A 20,928-nucleotide genomic window follows, 5' to 3' on the forward strand; every position below is an offset into this window, starting at 1 on the left:
AAATCTTCAAAAGTTTGCAATGGAGGGATTTATTGACACTCCTAAAATCCACATTCTTTTTTTCTCTCATTTTCTGACCTCATTTCTGAGTCAGAGACAGAGAGGGTGGAGTATAATAATTCTACCCAGGCCATTTGACCAGGCAAGAAGCCCAAGAAAAATGATTTTTCCATATACTAACATTATTAAGTAGTAGAATCCTGAAGTTATTTTGCAAGACTTCAAATAGAATTTTGAACTTCACGTTTTGCAAATTAAATAGTTGTTTCTCAAGGCCCTTGAAGTATGGCTTCTCCTTGGAAATGATACTGATTTTATTTTTTAGGCCATTCAGTGTATAATTTTCTTTCACATTTTCTTTATGTATATTCTTTGATTTCACAGAGGGTGTTACAAAATGCTATCCAGTTCCTACACAGAGGTCGCACAGGTGCTAACACCACACATTTTTGCAGTAAGCTCTACCAAAATGCACGGATTTACTTTGTTAAGGTTCTTGGGGGGTTGGTCTGCTCTGCACCCTATGTGGAACAACTTCCACATCAGTATTCTTCCATTGGGAAAGAGCAGCATCCAAGTGTTCCTCTCACATTCACAACTCCTCTGCACACAGATGTCTGTAGCCAGACAGTTCTGATAGCCAATTTAATCAAATCAGAAAAAAAAAAAGCCTTTTTTTTAAAAAAAAGCCTTTTTATTTTGTAGCTACATTTAACACGTCTGTTACCCTACACTATGGCTAAAATCTTGTTCTTAAAAAAAAACCTACCTCTGTTTCCTGCTTCTAGAAATGAGCTTTACAGTGCCTTCTGAGACCTCAAATATTCCAAGAGGAGAACACAAACACACACCTTACCCTCCAATGCACAAACTCCAGAACAAGAAGAATCTGCTGACCACCACTTGATTTCCTCAGAGTAAACCCTTTCCAGGACCTAGCTTTACTGAAATTGATCAGCAACCTCTCTAGCTCACTTTTATCTGCATTTGGATTCAGATGTGACAGGAACACTACAATGCTCATCCAGGCTTTACCAAGACCTGAGGCAGACCCCCACCAAGAGAAGAGTCAAAGATGACAATAAGTATGAATTTGCAATGGGTATTTACATTTTGTGCTATGAGTAAAACATTCTACCAAACCTTTCCAATATGTGTGATCCACTTTTTTGCACAAGACATTACTGCACATTTTTTCAGATGAAAAACATGAAGAAAATAAAACAGTATTTCTTACTTTCGACGGAACATTTCTGCAAATATGCAGCCAACACTCCACAGATCAACTGGTGTTGCATAGCTGGACTGAAGCAAAACTTCAGGAGCTCTATACCACAAAGTAACAACCTGTAAAACAAAAAGGGATGTAAGAGAAAGCATGCTTTACTATAGAATTACAGCCTTGTAAGTGTAGTGTATATAGCTCACATTTAGTTATATCCAAACTGTAAAATCTCACAGATTAGGGCAAACTGGATTGGCCACTTCAGAGAAAAGGGTTCTATATGGAAAACTACAGTATGGATAACTGTGGTGCTGATGAGTTGGGAAGTGAGACCACCTCTTGTCAAGAACAGTGCAGGTCAGGGTACAACAAAAATACAGTGTCAGAGCAGAGTGTTGGTGTGATACCATAATATCACAGCACACAACCAGAACAACTCTGAAGCTTTTACAATGTACAGACCCCAAACACCTTCCAATGGAGATTTGGACTCTGTATTGTTTATAAAACAAATGGGGTTAGCTCAGTGGTATGAGCTAGCCTGGATGAACATGTCTAACATATCTCAAAAGGTCTCTCAGAAGAAAATGAAGAAATCAAAACTTTGCTTTTTATCAGTTGGATACAGATTAAGTCAAAATCCTCCCCAAAGCTGTCCCTTGCCATTGCCATCCATTGTGGTCTCCTAACACATGTAGGTACCTAGAACGGTCAGTTTTCAACTAAGCAACAGAGCCCAGGGATCCTTGGCAGGTTCCTGACTTTTATAGTTGCCTATCTCTGCCCACGTGCTACTGGTTATATTAGCACTAACTTCTACAATTTACTTCCAGACACTTTTTCCCAGGGACATATGCCACATAAAGCATCTGCTTGAAGCTGCTCTTTTCCTGGTGGTCATGTTGCAACATGTTGTTGAGACTCAGTGGGAATTTTACTGGCACTGCCTCATGAATGTACTTTGATGAGTCCTGCACATTGGACCCACAACAGAGATGGGATGGTTTATATTTATCCTTTTGTTTCCCACAAGTAGACCAAATACAGATGAGGCTGACCCTATCTTCAGTATATTTACTGAAGAACACAAGCAACTTCTTCCATCTTGAGCTATTATGCTACTAGAATATAAACTCAGAGCCACAGAAGTATCCTGCTCCTGCACGCAGTTAGCTAAATACCAATATTTTCTTAGTGCGTGCTATAATTTAAACCCCTGACAATTAATCTGGGGGTGGGAAGGGTTGCAACAATTACTGTCTTGTTTTTCAAATGGACACAAAGGTAAGAGATGCAGATTTATGAAGGAGCATGAAGCGAAGCAAAAACACTTAGCAGGAGCAAGTGCAAAAATAGGAATGAAAATAACTTTAAAAATGATGTTAAGTAGGATAGTGAGTTTTGAAACTCAAGACCAGGAGAAAAATGTGTAAGAAGAGTGGGATTTTTTTAAACGATTCAATCTAATTGTCTTCTGAGCAAAAATAACAATGGGAGTAATCAGTTGAATTTGCTGGTCAAAGCCAGCTGAAACAAAAGCAAATACAACATTTATTACAATCATTACATGCCCTGACAGCCTCTGGAGCTCCTGAATGGCTATTGAAGGGAGGTTCACGGATATTTGCACAAGTGGTCATATTTGCTAACAGTCCTCTTAAGCACTTTGATCTCTATTCATAAAATTTGTTTTTGAAACAGTTCAATAACATAGTGCAAAGTACTGCACTGGCAAGCTAGAATTCCAGATACCCATCCCCAGGACAAGATTCCTGTGTGGAAGTTGGGCAGTCTTTAACTCTGTCTTGTTTCTGATTTGGTACAATACCAGTGATGCTGGTATATTTTCCAAAATATTTATAAAGAGTAGGGAGGTTTCTTTAGAGATTTACTCTGACTGCAGGTCAGGGATTTTTACTAGAGCTGCCCTATCTCAGTAAGATAGAATTTGTCCTAAAGCACAAGTATATTTTTCCTGATGCAGGTATACCAATTAAACTGAACTACACTTTTACTCTCTCTGTGTTTGTGTAAAAACTTATTGAAGAAGCATAGCTTTGAGACACTAGATATAACAATTCCAACCTGTTATTGCTTGTCAGTGGCTGAGAGCAGTGTCAGAAGCAAGAGCTGTGTGAGCTCTGATCTGCACAAATACCACCAAACCTCATGATTCCTGGTTTAAGATTCACACTGCTCATCTCAGAGTGAGAGAGTGCTTTATTTTCCCCAGTCCCACTAACCCTGCCACATTAAGGCTCTGCACTCTCACAGGCAAAGGATTGGGGGGATGTATGGCTGTGAGTCAGTCTGAATACTTCTGACAGAGTATGTCCCCAACTCAGGTCCTTTTTATTCCCAGGGAAATGCATCGTGGGAAAGCTGCTCCTTTCCTGACAGGAGCATTGCAGCTCATGGCTGATCCCTGGGTGCTCAATCAGGGGAAGCACTGCTGGTTTTGGAAGGCTGCTGCTTCTTTCCTGACAGGAGCACTGCAGCTCATGGCTGATCCCTGGGTGCTCACTCAGGGGAAGCACTGCTGGTTTTGGAAGGCTGCTGCTCCTTTCCTGACAGGAGCACTGCAGCTCATGGCTGATCCCTGGGTGCTCACTCAGGGGAAGCACTACTGGTTTTGGAAGGCTGCTGCTTCTTTCCTGACAGGAGCACTGCAGCTCATGGCTGATCCCTGGGTGCTCACTCAGGGGAAGCAGTGCTGGTTTTGGAAGGCTGCAGAAGCGTGCAGCGTGTGAGCTGCTGCTCCCACGTGACCACTGACTGGCAGAGTGCATGCGTACACAGGGGACTGGGAGATTTTAGTTCTGAGTAATTTGGAAACTTAAAGCTGTAAAAACCCAAAATAATATTTCCAGCATCTAACAGTTAAATTCCAGAAAATGCCTGACTGCTTTATAGTCAAAGAGGACGTAATCTGTGTTGAGCTGTTTTGATATACTCTGTCATTACTGTGTAATTATAGGAGTGACAAAGCAGCCTTTTTGGTTTGTAATTTGTAAGTCTGTGTTTCAAAATGTGAACCTGAAAGGGATCACGATGTACTGAATGTCAGTTTGCAAACAAGTAATGCCACAGATGACTCCTCCAGTAGTCAGGGTCTTCTCCTGAAAAGCACAGGATGATGCACATAATGCAGTGGTTTTGACACAGAGTTTCGCACTCTTTTTCTCTTACCATAGAAACCAAGAAAATATTTGTGGACATTCCATTAACATTTGCAGATAAGTAGAAATGAAAATTATTCTGAACACAGGATATGGTGAGGCTGAATGACTAGATCATCGCTTCCTCTTTAGCACAGTTCTGACTTAGAATGAAAAAATGTTTTCCTTAGGTAAGCCACACCACCAGTGAGAGAGAGAGCCCTTGATGGAGAGCTGTTCGGTAAAGTCTCCTATTTAGGATGAAAAAAGCAAGCACCTGAATCTGTATATTTCACTTAAATTTTGCCTCTCCTGAAAATTGGACACACATGTAATGTGGTGATCACTCTGTAGGAAAAGGAGTTCATGCTCACACGCTGACTGAGATCCTAAATTCAGTGCAAGACTGAAATATTTTAGAGGTTGTAGGCTTTAGTGACCATTTCACATTTTAGTCCTTTCGTTTAATAAGCTTCCCTCCTTTGCCTCTTCTCACTTCTCCTCACCCTGCCTGGCCTCTTCAGCTTCTCTCTTACAAACAGCTGGGTTTGCTTCCAGCTGCCCTCCCACCTCTTTGCTCCTCTCCTTTGCCTTTGTCTTTCTGTCACATGCCAGTGGCCCCCTGACAGCATCACCCAACATGCTGAGCCTCCTGCTGCTCATGTGTAAATGCCCAGGTGGACATGGCCTGCTGCCCCACCACCTCCCATGTGCTCTGCCTCCCTCACGTTCCCCATCTGCTCCTTTACACCCTCAAACTCTACAGAATTTCACACCCTGTCCATTCTTCATTGCCTCCCAATGCTCCTTTCCCCCTTCAGCTTTTCAGCTCTCCCTGCTTGTCCTGAGGATGCCCTGTGACATTTGTATTTCGTAGGTCAAGCTACATAGTAAAAGATTAATTCATACACTGGAAGGAGTACGTACCTAAAGCAGTAACTGTGATCTTTTTCCAGTACACGTTTTATGTTTCCACAAACCAAATGAGATGGGAGGATATTAGATTAGAATTATGTCAGTAGCAGCAGATCACTGCTATTCAAATGTCAATAAATATATGCAGCACTTCAGGATGCAAACACATTAAATGTGTGTCTGAGAGGCATTAGAAAAGAAAAACTAGAGATCTACTAAGTCTGTTTCTGGCCCCTAAAGAAGGAAATATGCTCAGTGAGAAGCAAGGGGAGATCTGCATTTAGAGCTGAAAGAGGAAAGATAACTTTATTTTAAATTAAAGCCTTCTGCCTTATTATACCTGACAGATTTTGCTATCTGGGACCATCTATCCCCAGGAGCTTCAATCCTGCACTTCATGATACCTGTTTCTTATGAAAAATCTATTAGTGGAAAGTATCTGCAAGCTAGCATTGTGAACACAAGATCTAGGCATTGTGTCAGTGTAATTTAATTTCCATTTACTTTACAGAGATGATTTTCACTTTTGAATAACTGCTTAATTTAAATGGATCTGTACAATATACAGCCCTTTCCAAATATAGTCACTGTCTGAACAGCACACATTTCAAAAAAGACAAAGACAGACAGAGGTTTAGGGATGGGTTTGAGTAACACAGACACAAAAGACTACATTTTGGTTTGCCACAGACTTTAAGTACAGACCAATCCTCAGTTGCACAGCTACTGAAACAAAGCAAGGATCAGACTGTAACACAGTGGCTAAGTCTGTGCTAGGAAATTAAATAGGACAGGAAGTGTTCCTTTGGCACTGAGACTAACAGGCACAGAGTGGCCTATGTCCATATTATTAAATTCCCAGCCTCCCAAAAAAAGGTGACCACATGGAAACTGTTTCTTGGGAATGGTCTTTGGTCCGTGCCTAGAAACTGTCTGGTTGGCATAACTCTAAACCATGCCAGGAACCATTCTAATAATTTAACAGTATAGATAATTGAGCCTCAGTACCCATGAATGTTTCTTGGCACTCTTTAATCTACTAGCCAGTGAGTCATGCTGTGGCCTCAGGTCTTCCTTTCACTCCAGAGAGAAGGCATTTTGCTGTGCTTGCCTCACCTCTATGATTCAGAAGGGGATCCAGGAGGGTGATGGGGTGGGGGAGGCATGGCCCACTCCTCATCTCACCCAGCAACTGTTGTTTTTTTTTACCGTAAGTGTGTTGTAGAGGTCAGATGAACACATGCTGCAACAGTCTACATTCTATGAGGAGAATCTGACCCACATGTAGACATCTCCCTTTTAGACATCAAAAGCTGGATGAAATTAATTATACTCTAATTAGTTCTGAGGGGACTTTGAAGAGGCCTATAAAACCTTTCAGAATATTAGCTTTCATAGAATTCATGCCACAAAAGCAATTAGCAGTATGGTTAAATTCATACAAAGCATCCTCAGATCCAAATAAAATCTTCTTCCGAATGTTTTGCTTTTCTGATTGTGGTTTTACTGTACTCCTTTTGGTTCTGATTTCATCAATTATATTTGCCATTAGACACTGCCTCATTTCATTGCTTAAAGCATTTCAACCTCATGAATGATTATTTCTAAGCTTTTTTTTTTTAAAGTTGCCTAACATGGTTCTTAAATTAATTTAGTTTGTTCAGTTCTTAATAGCAGAGCTTTCACATTATGTTCAGAGCATCTTTTTGATTCTATTTCATTTATTTTTGTCCTTTTTAAAAATTAAAAATGAGGGAATACAGCTATAGAATATATGGTGCAGTATGAAGAATACAGGTCCTTATTAATGATTCCCAGTTTCACAAAAAAATCTCTAATTTCCAACTGTTTGGGAGAATTTAAGGTGGTATCTTTCCAGTCTTACTATGGAGCTGCTACTGCATGGCTTCTTCCGGTCTGGGAGTATAAAATGACTTGCTCTGTTTTCTTCAAACTTTGTATAAATTTCTCCTCAGCTGTATGACTAAGCTTCACACAATCACCACACACTAGTTGGAGAGAACGGCTAAAAATCTAGACTTGCACACTGATTGAAATGGTGCTTTAATCTTCACTGCAGTGCCTCCCTCCCCCTAACATACATCCCTCTCACTTGCTATCAACATTGTGCTGAATCCCCTCAGTGTCTGCAAAGAAGAAACAAAATTTCTTAAATAAATATGCTTAAAAATGGCTCACTGGTCTGACAGTACTGAATTACTTAAAATGAAGTTCATGTAACATTAAAAATTGCTTAGGAAAATAAAGAATTTGTCTAATCATGCTTCACCACCTGCAGCTTGAAATAGTGACTGACAACCAGGGTTGAGCAGGGGAGAAGAGAAAATTCAGAGTAGGTGATGCTAAGTTATGAGGTGATGGCATTTTTGCAGGACCATGGGTTCTGACACTTGCCCTGTATTCCGCTCTGTGCTTGTTCAGGCAGCCCAAGGTGGCCCTGCACTGTGCTGTCAGGGCAGAGCTTTGGCTGCCTCCAGTCCTCCCCTGCACCAAACTGTCCCTAACTGCTCAGCTCCAACAGTGGGGACGTTCTACACTGCCCCTGTGGGATGCCTCAAAGACCTAAGGGAGCAAAGCACACCTATGCCATACAGGGAAGCCTTTTTGTGTGTGTGTGTGCATGTGTCTCGAGTCCCAGGGGAGAAGGGAAGGGGTAGCCTGGCGTGTGCTGGAAGGGGGAGCAAGGAGAGAGGAGATGAGGATAGGGGAGAAAGGTGATGCCTCATTGCACCCTGCAGTACCTTGCACATGCAGTCTCTAGCACTGGGAGACTGCCCTCCCAAAACATGCCAAGATAGGTGATGGTAGAGTAGGCTTTTTAGTCTTTGTACAATGACTTCAACGTATTTTTCATCCCTGATTTGGAAGGGGAGTGTATCAGCTTAACTGTCTTACTGTATTTTTTCATCACTATTCTTAAATAATTGGCTGAGTAATCTCCATTTATAAAGCAAGCCTAGTACTCTCTTTAATCTACCTCTGAAGATCTATTATTATTTCTTACTGTGACAGGGAAAGTATATATCACTACATTATACAGTGTGCTGTAATTTCCAGGGATAATATCAGCCTGAATAATTATACTTATTTAATCTCTTTTTTTTGAGTAGTGTTGATTCCACTTTTAGGTAACTTTTCTGTTCCATCAAAGAGACAGGTATGGCTGGAGAGAACATTTCTTTCTTAGAGAAAGTTGTTCATATTTTGTTTATAGAAACAGTTAAAATATATTCCCTTTTAAAGTAAAAGTAAACCAAAATACTCTGGTTCATCTTAGAGACTACTTTATTTCTTGACAAAAGGTTTTATATATATATATATATATAAAAGACATCCTTTCAAGTACTATAGGTACCAGGTATAGTGCACATGGTAAGAGCAACTCTTACCTCTTTCTTCACATTTGTCTCTGCTTTAGGCACAAGCTTAATTGCTTTTTCAAAAGTGAAAGGATTGTTGCTATTACCTCATTAGGTAACCATCAAGCAAAAAATTACCTATTTATAGAAGACACAAATCTTGATCACATGTACCCTCCAGTATCAAGCTGTTATTTTAGAATGTGATCTTCTCTTCTTGATGCTAAAGCATCTGTGCTTTGAAGAAAGCAAGGTTTAGCATCCACTGTAACATAACTTGACAAATAAAGAAGCCATTCATTTCTTTGATGTTTTATGTACAAAATTAACAAGAATTCTGCTTTTTTATTTCTAGGAAGAAATAAAAAACCACATAACACAGTGTGATGGTGCTGCTGAAGAATATTTCTAGGTACATCCGCTGTCAGTAGGAGTGCACATGTGTCTGTGGATATGTGTTTGTACATCACACGTGCAGAGGGTTTTTACCTACATCCAGTGGTTTTACCTCAGAAGTCTCTGTGCACCAAGTAGCTGTGTGCAATAGCTACTACAAAGAAAAACTGGCTCTTATATGAGGTAATATTTTCAACCATTAGTGATAATTTGGAACTTACCATATAACTAATACGAGGAAATGTATTTCCATTAAGCAGAATATTTAATAGAATTCTCAGCTGACACCATCAAGAGAACATTTCTGAGAGACTAACTGAAATTTCACTTAAAAAGTGGTTTATCTTTATATGAAAAGGAAGAAGCAGAAATAATATCAGCAACACTGCTTTACCTGATTCAGAGCCCACAGAAGTCAAAGAAAGACTTGCCAGGGCTTGTAGTATATTAAAACCAAACCCATGATGCTCTAACCTCTCAGCTGCAGAGCAGCTTTCTATGGAATATGGGACAGTCCTGTTCTTTACAGAAGTGGTCAGCTTTGCATGCAATGAGACTTGTGCTGATACTGCAACCCATAGAGATACACAGAGAACACAGAGAGTGACAGGCTTAAAAAACAAAAACAAAAAAGCAACCATTCTTCAGTTCAAGACTCTCGATAATCAAATAAAATTTAGAGACTGAAATGGCATATTCTAATATTCTATCCCAGAGCTGAAACAAACACAAAGGTAGAAAGAAATAAACACCACTGGCTTCTTAAGCCAATCAACTCAAACTTCTACTATAAGAAAGAATTCCTTCTACGATACCAAAAGAAATTAAGCATTAAACTAAATTAAATAGGTGGCAGCCTGCGACTATGCCTTGGAATACACATCTTGTTCTGCATCTGGCTGCAGCCACTTGGCCTGTTTCCACCCATGTCAGTCACCTGTTGGCATTAGCCAGCTGAGTGAGCAGTGAGAATTTCTAATAGCAGATCTTGGGCCTTGCTCCAGTTGCTCTGCTCTGTGTCTTTAGGTAGCTATAAACCCATCTCATCTAGTATCCAGCATATTCCGACGAGGTAGAATCCAGCTCTTCCACAGTCTCTCACACCACTTATGCCCAGTCCCTGAGAGAAAGGAGATGAAGAGCTAAACTGTGCCAAGGACCAAATCATGGTCAGCTCCATGCTGAGACTCTCAGAGGCTGCCCTCATGACTGCCTCATCTCTTCCTGAATCCATCATGGATAAACGAGGGAGTCTGAGCCTTACCACTTATGGTTTGGCTTTCTAATGAAGACCAGCTTTCCATTGTACTAGAAAACCAGAGTCCAGTTAATAGAAAAGTCTCCCCACTTCCTGGGGTGCTGTGTTAGACTTTGGTTCTGAATAGAAAAAACCTAAATAAAGCAAAACCAAGAAGGCCACCACAGACTTCTCTCCCATGGAAATTGGACCCACTTCTGTTTCAAACCATCTTCAACAAAAGCAGATGATGCACAAAGAAAATACTGCTTCAAAGAATGGAGTACATACTGCCAGTTCTATAGGTGAGAGGATTTACTGTGGACTCTGCAGCTGCTTCCAGATGAGAAATAAGGCAGAATTAAGAAGCTTTAAATGAAACACGACCAATCAAAATTGATATGAAAAAATGAGTCACTCTCAAAAAGAAATACTCTGTACTGTTTTGAGGCAAATGTAACCCCAGGTCAGACTTTAACACAGAGCTCTGTTAGGAACCAGAATTGTTATGGCCTGCTATGAATAAAACAAAGCTTTCAGATTGGGACTGTGAAAAGGGGAAATTTGGTGCAAACAACTTCTACAAGATACTATTTTCATTTACTTGAGAATGCAACTTATGAACTAATGCTGTGCTTTGATTTGATGACCAGAGCTGAGCAGGAAAGCACGGATACAACTAACAATCAGGGCATATAAATTAGAGAAATGTATGTTTTTTTCATACAGCAGGACAAGCAGAGTACCATGTGCATGAGCAGGTTAGCTGCTGAATAAGGGGTTACCTGTTTTTCATCCAGAATGTGTAATGAAGGTAAAATAAGTTCAGCACCAATCTATTTGAAAACTTTTCTCCAAATGCCTTTTATGCTGAAAGTCTGATTTGGACAAGTGTAATGACTGGCAAATCTAAAATTATATTTGTCTGGATAACTTATAAAGCTGATATATGTGGAGACCTTGTTGCTCTCTGCAACTACCTGAAAGGAGGTTGCAGGGAGGTGAGTCTGGCCTCTTCTCCCAAGTAAATAATGACAAGACCAGAGGAAATGGCCTGAAGCTGCACCAGGGGAGGTTTAAACTAGATATTAGGAAGAATTTTTTTACTGAGAGAGTAGTCAGGTGCTGGAAAGGGCTGCCCCTGGAGGTGGTAGAGTCATCATCCCTGGAGGTATTTAAAAACTGCATAGATGAGGCACATCATATATGTATGTATATATATATATATGTATTGTATATATATATATAATTATTATTATATAAAAATATTTACATTATTATTTAGAGTATTTATATTGATAACATGTATTTTTTATTATTTTATTATTTTTTATTATTATTATATTTATATTATTACTTTTTATTATTTTATTTTACTTGTGGAGGGATGTTAATGGTCAAACATGGTAATCTTTGATGTCTTTTCCAACCATGACAATCCTGTGATTTCTGTGGTATGAGAAATTTTGTATCTCTACAACATTTTAGATGCAGTTGTTAAAAATTCTTCTTGTAACTTGGGGCTCTCTTCACTTCTATGTCCCACTAACTCCTAGCAGAGGAACTCATCCACCAGTGGCACTAAGAGCTGCCACCCTTCCCCAGCAGCAGGCCATGGCAGGGTGGGAGCTCCCACAGCACCTGACACAGTGCTATGCAGCCACAGAGCTCTCTCTCCTTCCCCAAAGTAGTATGGACCTGTGAGGGCTCTGCTGGAAGTAGAAACCTATGCTCCTTGTCATACAGATTCTACCAAGGCCTAAGTAGGGGCCTGGAGGCAAAGTACCAATTTCATTAATAGCATGGTACAATATGTAAAAGGGCTTTTTAATAAAAGGTGCCCTTCTAAATAAAAGGAGCAACGTCTGCCACTGATGCTCATGTGAAGCAACAGTTTACAGTTAAACCTCCTGTATTACAGCAAAACCCAGAGAATCCAGGGTGGCCAACAAGGCAGCTTCTCTGCAGTAGAAGTTCCTCTTGATACATACCTTCCCTCACTACTTCCCAAGGTGCAGATTTCAATCCTATTATCACCATGATGGCTGCCATGAAGCTAAACCTTCCTACACCCAGGGCATAAAGAATTTGGGCAACTCTAAACATTGCAGATGTATCGTACATTTGAAATTGAATGAAGTAAATTTTACTATGGCTTTAAATAAAGGTATCACTTTAAAGTGAAGCAAGTAAAAATGTAAATTATTACACAGAGGTGAAACTCCTATGAAACACCTTTCAAGGTCTCCTTGAAATTACATTTGGGAAACCAAACCTTTATAAAACATCTTCCTTTCAAAAGCAAATGAACAAAGAGGTCTGCAAATTTACAGCCTTCAAGAAAAAAAAAAGATGAACTTCCTACATACACATGCAATATATGGACAGGTGTTTGCATTTAAAGGATTAGAAATATTCTGAGTTTTGAAGTAAATCTCAGCAGGACATCAACCTACTGTAGACATGTAATTTCATGGCAAAAGCAAGGACTGAATAGGAAAGACATGGAAAGGGGAGTCTTCATCTCACATTTGAGTAGCTTTGTGAACTTAGGATCAATAAAATTCTGGCACAATCTGATGACCTTCCAAGGCTATGAGTTTGGAGGCATCTTTACTCATTAGATTCCTCTTCTTAGTCTGAACGTGGGGTCTTAAGTATATGGTCCCACACACTATAGAAAGGCCTGTGATGGAGAAACAAGCATCTGTGTTTCAGCCAAAGCTCTACTGCATATGTTGCATGTTTAGGCAAAGAGATACCATAGATATCTGGATATTCTCAACAGCAGACTATACAGATGGTCTTGTACAGATGTTACTATGTTATTTTCAAAGTGGAAACTCAGCCTGAAGGGGACTTAATTGGCACATCCAACTCCAAACAAATACTCTGACCACTAGGCTATGGTTTTTTTGGGTGACAGCACTTTCCTTGCCTTTGCTGAAGCCAAGTCACTATTCTGCCAGGAGTATATGAGTCATTGGGCAAGACTGTGTCTGAAAGAAGCTGAGTGCTTAAGAACAATCAGCTGGAGGGGAGAGTTTCTGGATACAGCTCTCTGGAATGTGTATGCATTTTACATTAGGCCATCACTGGATAAAAATAAAAGCAAGCATTAATTACATAAACGAGGCTGGATTCTACTTTGGATCTAGGCAGATTGTATTCCATCTCTCTGACTCTAATGGGTGGGACTCATAAAAACTCTGGAAGATGGCATTATTATTCTGTGGAGAAAGAAACATCTCCTCCCTTGCTACTTGATACACTGCTCAGTAGCCAACTTAGGATTCACAGTACAATGGGAAGCCCAAGATTTTTAAAGAATACAGAACAAATTTTCTTCCACTTATGAGCCTCAGAGGATTTCTAAACTGATATTAAAAATCTGAAGATTTAGTGGAAAACCGGAATATTGGTTCAACATTACACCTTGCTAGGCTTTATTTTTATTCTAATTTAACTCAACTTTAAAGCTTGTATGATTAATTTATGCTATTTTCAAGAAGCAAGATTCCAAAGGAAATTATTTACAGATAACATATTGGATTAGTTGGATGAAAAAGAGCTGAATTAGTCTAGATCACTGAGAGCTCTGCTCTAGAGTGGTTGTAGACTTATAAAAATACAAAATGTTTGCGAAAATGATGTTGTAGAACAGACTTATATAGACAACACATCTCTTAAAATTGATACAAAGCATCTTATTCAAGCTAAAGAGATAATAGCTTAAGACAATACAAACAGGAATGTTCAAGGTAATGAGTGCTTTCATGTTACAAGTTCTTATGTCTGAGGGCACTCTATCAGGCTAAAGGACAAGGAGATAAGAACAATATTGCTAGTTACTAACAAATGACAGATAAAAGAGCTCTTCTGGGTTCTGATTAAGTGACAGCATTCTACACATTCCTGCGAGTTGAGAAAGTTTGCCTGAGAACAGCAGCTATGTTACATGTGAAGTAGCACTAAACAAGCGTATCTCTATGTTTTCAAATTCCAGCATGAGTAATGACTCTTTCCCTCATCTCTTCAACTTGAACAGAAGCTCCCTCTCTGGACATGCAGGAATAACTCGCCATGGTTCAGTTTCCATTAAGACATATAAATGTATATGCTGAAAGTAGTTGTCTGAGTCCATGGCTTTGAGCCAATGTTTATAATCCCCTGGGTGGGAAATGCTGGGTGAAAGGCTCTCCATGGCAGGCTGTAGGAGTCTTTGCTGGTGCCGCCAATGACCTTCTGCCTCTGTTTGCAAAGTAGCTCCCTTGTTAACCCCTTGTACACCGTGTACACAGAGGCCTTAGAGAGGAAACACTCTCCCTGAGAGTCCAAATCCACTTCCATGAGTCTATCTGTCAGACTCCACTCTACATCTGCTGCTGGAGCTGTGGCACTGAGATGTACTTTGAACAGCTCAGAACTGAGTTTACTTGAGCTCTGCATGTTACTAGGTGAATATTCTCAGCTTCAGGCAATGGACATCACTTTAGAGGCACAGAGGTTGTGAAATTCCTGACCATACTGAGACTCCAGGAGAGAAGAAAACACTCAGTTTACAGAGATACCTTTAAGTTCTCTCTGGCCAGACAGTAGCAATGTTGTTTTCTGGTAGTGGCAATACTTCCATATGGCAATACCCCCTCCTGGGGTCTTCTCGGGAGACGAATGCTACTTGAAATTGAAGACAAGCTGAAATGCTTTGGCACAATAGAGGTACATCACAAAGGAGCACTGGGAATGGAGATTTACTGCCTTAAAAGGTTTTGCCATGAATCACTCATGACTCTTAACTGTTTAGGGAGAGTCCTTATAAAAATGGATTAAGAAAAGGCCTTCTGAAATGGTTATCACAATATGTAATCCATACTTGAAAAGGGAGAATATATCAAATGGGAATTAATATTCAAGAACTAGTTTAAGTGTTCTAATGGTCTCAGAGAGGGAGCCAGTAGCTTTTGTGATAACAATCTTACTACCAGCTGACCTTGGAATAATGAGTTTCATAGTCTGTATGTATTTCCTCATCATAATCATGATGGCTGTCTATGCCTTTTCCCTGCAAAGACCTGTTCTGGGAAGCAATCATTCTATACCAGAATCTCCCTACATATTCCCTGCAAGAAATAAGAGCGCCTGCCATGTCGAGAAAACTTCCACAGCATTAACAGCCACACAGGAACAGCAACATCCTACCTCACTCCATCAACTTTCAGAGGAATTCCTGTAAAAAACATCCTTATGCAGTCAGGAAATCCTTCAATGTGTGGCTACATGGATGCTGAGGAGGAGAGAAGCACTGCCAGAAGCTAGAGCTAATGTAGAGAGACCAAGCTTAAGTGCCAACAGCTCTGGAATTGACACATCAACAGTCCCTAAAGCTGCTGCATGGTCTAAGAGTCTAAACCTTAAAGTAGAGAAGGGACACAACAAGATGATAGGACTACGTGTATTCTTCAGAGGCATACAAAAGTCATGCATGAAAAGAAGTTTTAATGTTACTGTGCTGCGTTAGAAAACTCAACTGAACATTTCACAAAAAGCTCCAATCTACCTCCAAATACACACGGAATTCCTACTGATTGCAGTGGAAGCTCTGGGTTCTTACAGGAAGGTATTTTCTGACAGTGGAATAATTTCTGTTAATATCCATCCTTAGGTTTTAATAGTTAGAATTTAAAAAAATATTTTTAGAAAGCGAAATTAGAAGTAACCTATATTCTCTAAAAAGTACACAAGTCCATCTAATAAATACTATCTATATTTTTCTAGGAAATGTCAGTCTGCAAAGAAAAGGATTTTTTTTGTGATAGCAAACAAAGAACATATTTAGTTAAGAATATTTTTCATTTTTGTTAATATCATGAGGCAATGTTTCTGCTGTTTAAAATTATTAATGATTTTGCAATCAGAAACTAAGTGTTTTCAAGAGCTAACAGTATAATTGTTTTTAGAAAGATACTGTCAGTCTGAATTTAGACCAAGTTAGTTTTTGTAATATGAAGTCTTTACAAAACACGGGTCTAAATGACCCCTTCTTAAGTTTTTTTTTTCATTTACAAAGCATCTTTAAACAGCAGATTTAAAGATGGTGTTTAAACTTTGCTTTATTTTGGGTGACTGCAAGAAAACCTGAAAATGAAACTTGCTTGAAATGAAGTCGGAACAAGAATAAAATAACCCATTAGAATAATATGGCAGAAGGAAAACAGGAGAGAACAGTACAGCTAATGAAAAATCTAGAATGGATTTAAAATCTGTTAAGTTATAGTAAAAGTACAATCAGCAACAATGCAAGAGGTTCCTGATGCTTCTTCTGAATAACTGGAGTGTTAGTCTGGAAATGTGTCTTGAAATCAGTTACATGGAGATTCATAGAATTTGTTAAAACAGTCCTTGGGTATAATCTTTAGGTGAAAAAATAATGTAGATTTCTGCAGATGACCTCTGTTAACCATCCTGCCATTTCTGTCTCTAGGACATGTGATGAACAAGAGTTGACTGGGAAATGCTGTTCAGAAAAATGCCATATGTTGTAGCTCACATGTGAGGCATAAATATAATTTTAATCAATTACATCTCGGGTAAGCACAAAATACATCACTTACCACTCCCATCATAAATTGTCTATAAATCATCTTCTTTTTCAGAATTTAAAAGACTTGCCTCGTCTTTGGCTAGAAAAGGAACCAGTGTACTTGTGGGAAATGAAGCTTATTCTAATTAATCTGACTTGCAGGGAAGTTGTACACATTTTATGTTGAATACTAGTTCACTAGGTTGCAAATATATGATTTCATGAGAGAAAAAGATGAATCTGTAATCTGGAAAGGAATTTCAATAGCAGTAAGTTTGTGTTGCTAAGCACAGACCTGCTCCTCAACTTCACTGACTTGAACAGGACTTGAGGAGTCTCATGTCTATCAGTAGGTAGCCATACCCATCTCACCACAAACCTGATCCTTTTCTTCATCTGGTCTTCTTACATTGCTTTGACACCTTGTTCCTAACTGACACCCCTAATTGTGAACAAATTACATTTCTAGATGCATTAGGGACTGGAAATGTGGAGAGGGTGCTTAAAGAGAACAAGAATCAGTTTCCACATGTGGTAGCATAAACAATGGTTGGTTTTACAGGTATGAAAAGGTGATCCATGCATACAAAACAGCACGTATATTAGTAAAAGCTGAGTGATTTTGCATCCTGGCTTTTACAGAAGGAAACAGAAAGAGGCCTTTGAAACTCTCTCAGAACACCTTCTGGCAGGGGAGAGCCATCAGGAGCAGCACATATACGGTACATGCAAGCTTCTGTTACTGAAGTTATCAGTAGAAGACCCTGTTTCCAGCAGTTTTTAATTTCACTAAAAATTCACTGATTACAGTAACATTTTCCATGCTGGATCTCACCAGAATATACTCAGTTTTATTGGAATATTTCCGTTGAAACCATTCAGGTGCTTCCATGACTGAGGCTAGGGAATGATACATCTTTTGCCCTTCTTAAATTCTGGTGACCTTTTTGAGAAGCTCTGGTGCTCTCATGCTTTTGATCAAGGGTTGGAATTTGGCCTCTACGTCAAGGAGGTGTTGTCTTGCTGTCCTTGGAAAATTTGGCTCCAAATTTGTCCATGGAATAAATCTGAAAACCGGCACATGCTCAGTAAGGATTTATACCAGCGTATAATTAACTGCACTTCCAGAAGGTTTTGTGTAGGCAGCAGGTGGCAGGACCTGCCGAGTAATGAGCTCAGTCGGTGCTCAGCTTCACCTGTGCCCAGTTAGGGCTGGCCCAAGTGTGCATGCTCAAAGATTGGTTGGTTATTCATGTCCTGCAGCACCGGGCACGCGACAGGGGTGGGCTCCCATTCGCCTTCCAGGATGGCATCCCGGATGATACCGGACCATCGCCCTGGGCGGCCGGTAGTAGCTCCCTGGGCGTTTTGCAGTCGCCGCAGCGGGGTCGGGGCATCATCCTCGTCATCCGTCAGGGTAGGTGGGTCCCTGTATCGCTGAAAAGCTGGGTTTTCGGCCTTTCGTGGGGCTGGGGGCGGCGCCGGGGATGTCTCTCTGTGGCAGCTCGATGTGCTGCACGCCGCGGTCTCCGCCTCGCTATTTTTTGATGTCTCATCCGGGCCGATATCTGCCAGCAATTCGGCTACGCTTTTGTGGGGCTTCCCTGTCATGCCCTTTATGGCAGGCATGCCATTGTCCAACCCCAGACACACGTGTTTCGTTACGCCTTCCTCGGCGGGTGGTGCCGAGGGAGTCACGGCGAGTACATTTTTGGGCGCTAATTCCTCAAGCGGTGGCGCCGAGGGGATCACCGCGGACACTTTCTTGGAGGGGAATGCTTCAGTTTTTAGTAATGGAGGTGTGGCAGTGGCGAGTGCCGCCTTCACCTCAGTTTTCATCATTTCCAATAAGCCGCATACGACTCGCCAGGTGTTATCGGCGCCGATGATGTCGCCGTTAATTTCTTTAGAATTGAGGTCTGCCAGTAGGTCATAGACCTCTTCCCACAGGTCTCGGGCTTTGGCTGGACCCGGGGAGCCAAGGAGCTCCTGGCTCTCCGCTTGCGCCACGATTTTCTCAGTGGCGGCAGCTTCAGTGGGTTTACTGGTAGTAAGACCCATCTCTTGGCAAAAGGCTTGGCAGTGTGAATAAGAGAAAGAAGGGGTCTCTCTTACCCTACTTTCCCGAGTTCCAGGAGAAAGATGGGAAGTTCGCTCGGAGAGGAGGGCTTAGGCGAGAGTCTATGCCCGCATTCTCCACCAGATGTTGCAGGAGAAGAACTTCGAAGCGATGGCAAGCTCAGAGTGAGGACAGGATCGGTAGGGGACTGGCCACCAACCAGCACGGCTGCGAACCTGCTTCAGAATGAGCCCCTTGCCAGTCTCAAGCCCCACCTTTTATTGGCCCTTGATCTTTGATCATGCGCACTTGGGCCAGCCCTAACTGGGCACAGGTGAAGCTGAGCACCGACTGAGCTCATTACTCGGCAGGTCCTGCCACCTGCTGCCTACAGTTTTGTTTTGTTTTTTTTTGTTTTCCAATGAGCAAACTCCGGGCCAGCTCCAGGGGTCTCAGCAGGACATCATGGCATCTCAAGCTTTTTACTTTGTGCAGAAAGGCTGTTACTCTATAAATGGTCTATCCCATGTTTGAAGAGGAAACTATCAGACTCAGCCACAGAGATGAAAATAGCTGGACACAATGAGAGAAGAGAGTATGAAAGGATTAGGAGAAGAGCTTAAGACATCCCCTTATTGAGCTGATGGGAAATGGGAGCCCAGTGGGAGGCCAGACTTCCCAAAGGATTTGAGGTGGAAGCCAGAGTTATTAGCGAGAGGAGACTAAGCTGGAGGAGAGGTGGGAATACAGGTTTGAGAGGAGGCAATAGCCATGGCTGTGAGTTGGAAGATCAATGGGAATCTGGGAAACCCCTGGCAATGCATCCTGCCTTTGTCTGCTTTAATCAGCTACTTGTGACAGCCACCCACTACAGACAGATATTCTGCTAGCTCACAGTGAAGAAATCTATGTGACGGATATATAGGTGCATCCCTGCTGATAACCAGTATGCATCAGAATATAAAGCCAAGTGAAGAGATTCCATTTTTGAAGTATATTTTTCTTACAGAAGAAAACTGCTCATATACAAAGAAATAATGGAACAAATGACTTCCATATTTTGCACCTAAAACAAATCACAAAAAAATCAGCCCTAAAACCAAAAACATAAAGAAAGAAAATAACAAAGTATTTTAGGCCAGAAAGAACATTTGAGTTGTGAGGTGCAAACAAGTCTGGCAACAAGGGCAACTGGTTATGTGAAGGTGGTCTAAATATATTCAAGTCACCACAGAAATATATAACAACTTAAGCTCATAACAATATGAGCTTCCCCATCTATTGAACTACAGACGGCCCAGTGCAGTTGGTTCTCTTCTCTGTACTCATTGATAGTCTTCATACCAACTTTCATCTTCTTTGGAGAGGCTGCCTAATACCTGCAAGGCTATTTTACCTGTAGAAGATGATAATGGCAACCTCTTTTTTTTCTTCTCTTCTTTGCTTTGTGACATCAAAGTCACTAAAATCATTTACTACATTGCCTATAGTAAGTCAGGAGAACAAACCTTCCTTAAAAAGATGCCAATACTTCACCTGCTTATAAAGAAAATCGGAAAAGATTATCAAACCTGCATGTTCATGAAGCCTCCTGTTTTTTCCAAGAGTTAATGCTATACTGTGGGCTTTTCCCTAAACAAGATAACTGTAAGGACTGATTTCATTGATGAGTTTAAAAAGGCAGCATTCACTGCTACCGAGGGTTTCCTCCTTGCAGCTGTTGCTGTGATGGGTTGTACTTAATGAAATTTTCTCCTTCTTCCCTCTGAAAACTTAACACCTATAATTTAACATTTAAAATACAGCCTCTGCTCAAATATCCCACAAGAACAAAAATGCATATGCATCAACATAATTCTATTTCTCGTGACAAAATCATTAGATTAATGCAGCAACAACTGAACTGCTCCATACACAGCATATAGTTAAAACCGCACAACTGAAGCCAAAATATGCACAGCTAAAAGGAATGTTACAG

General features: G+C 40.6%; 1 protein-coding gene across 4 annotated transcripts in view; it reads right to left on the bottom strand.

Annotated features, from left to right (window-relative positions):
• Positions 1 to 20,928, bottom strand: part of CDK6 (cyclin dependent kinase 6) — a 170,859-nt gene that overhangs the window by 36,744 nt on the left and 113,187 nt on the right. For all 4 annotated transcript variants that reach the window (XM_071735236.1, XM_071735233.1, XM_071735234.1 and 1 more), the window contains exon 5: positions 1,238 to 1,347. In XM_071735236.1, the coding sequence (XP_071591337.1) occupies positions 1,238 to 1,347 (110 nt within the window). The remainder of the gene's footprint in view (positions 1 to 1,237; positions 1,348 to 20,928) is intronic.

Source organism: Heliangelus exortis, chromosome 2, assembly GCF_036169615.1.
Source record: "Heliangelus exortis chromosome 2, bHelExo1.hap1, whole genome shotgun sequence".
In the NCBI taxonomy this organism is placed as follows: domain Eukaryota; kingdom Metazoa; phylum Chordata; class Aves; order Apodiformes; family Trochilidae; genus Heliangelus; species Heliangelus exortis.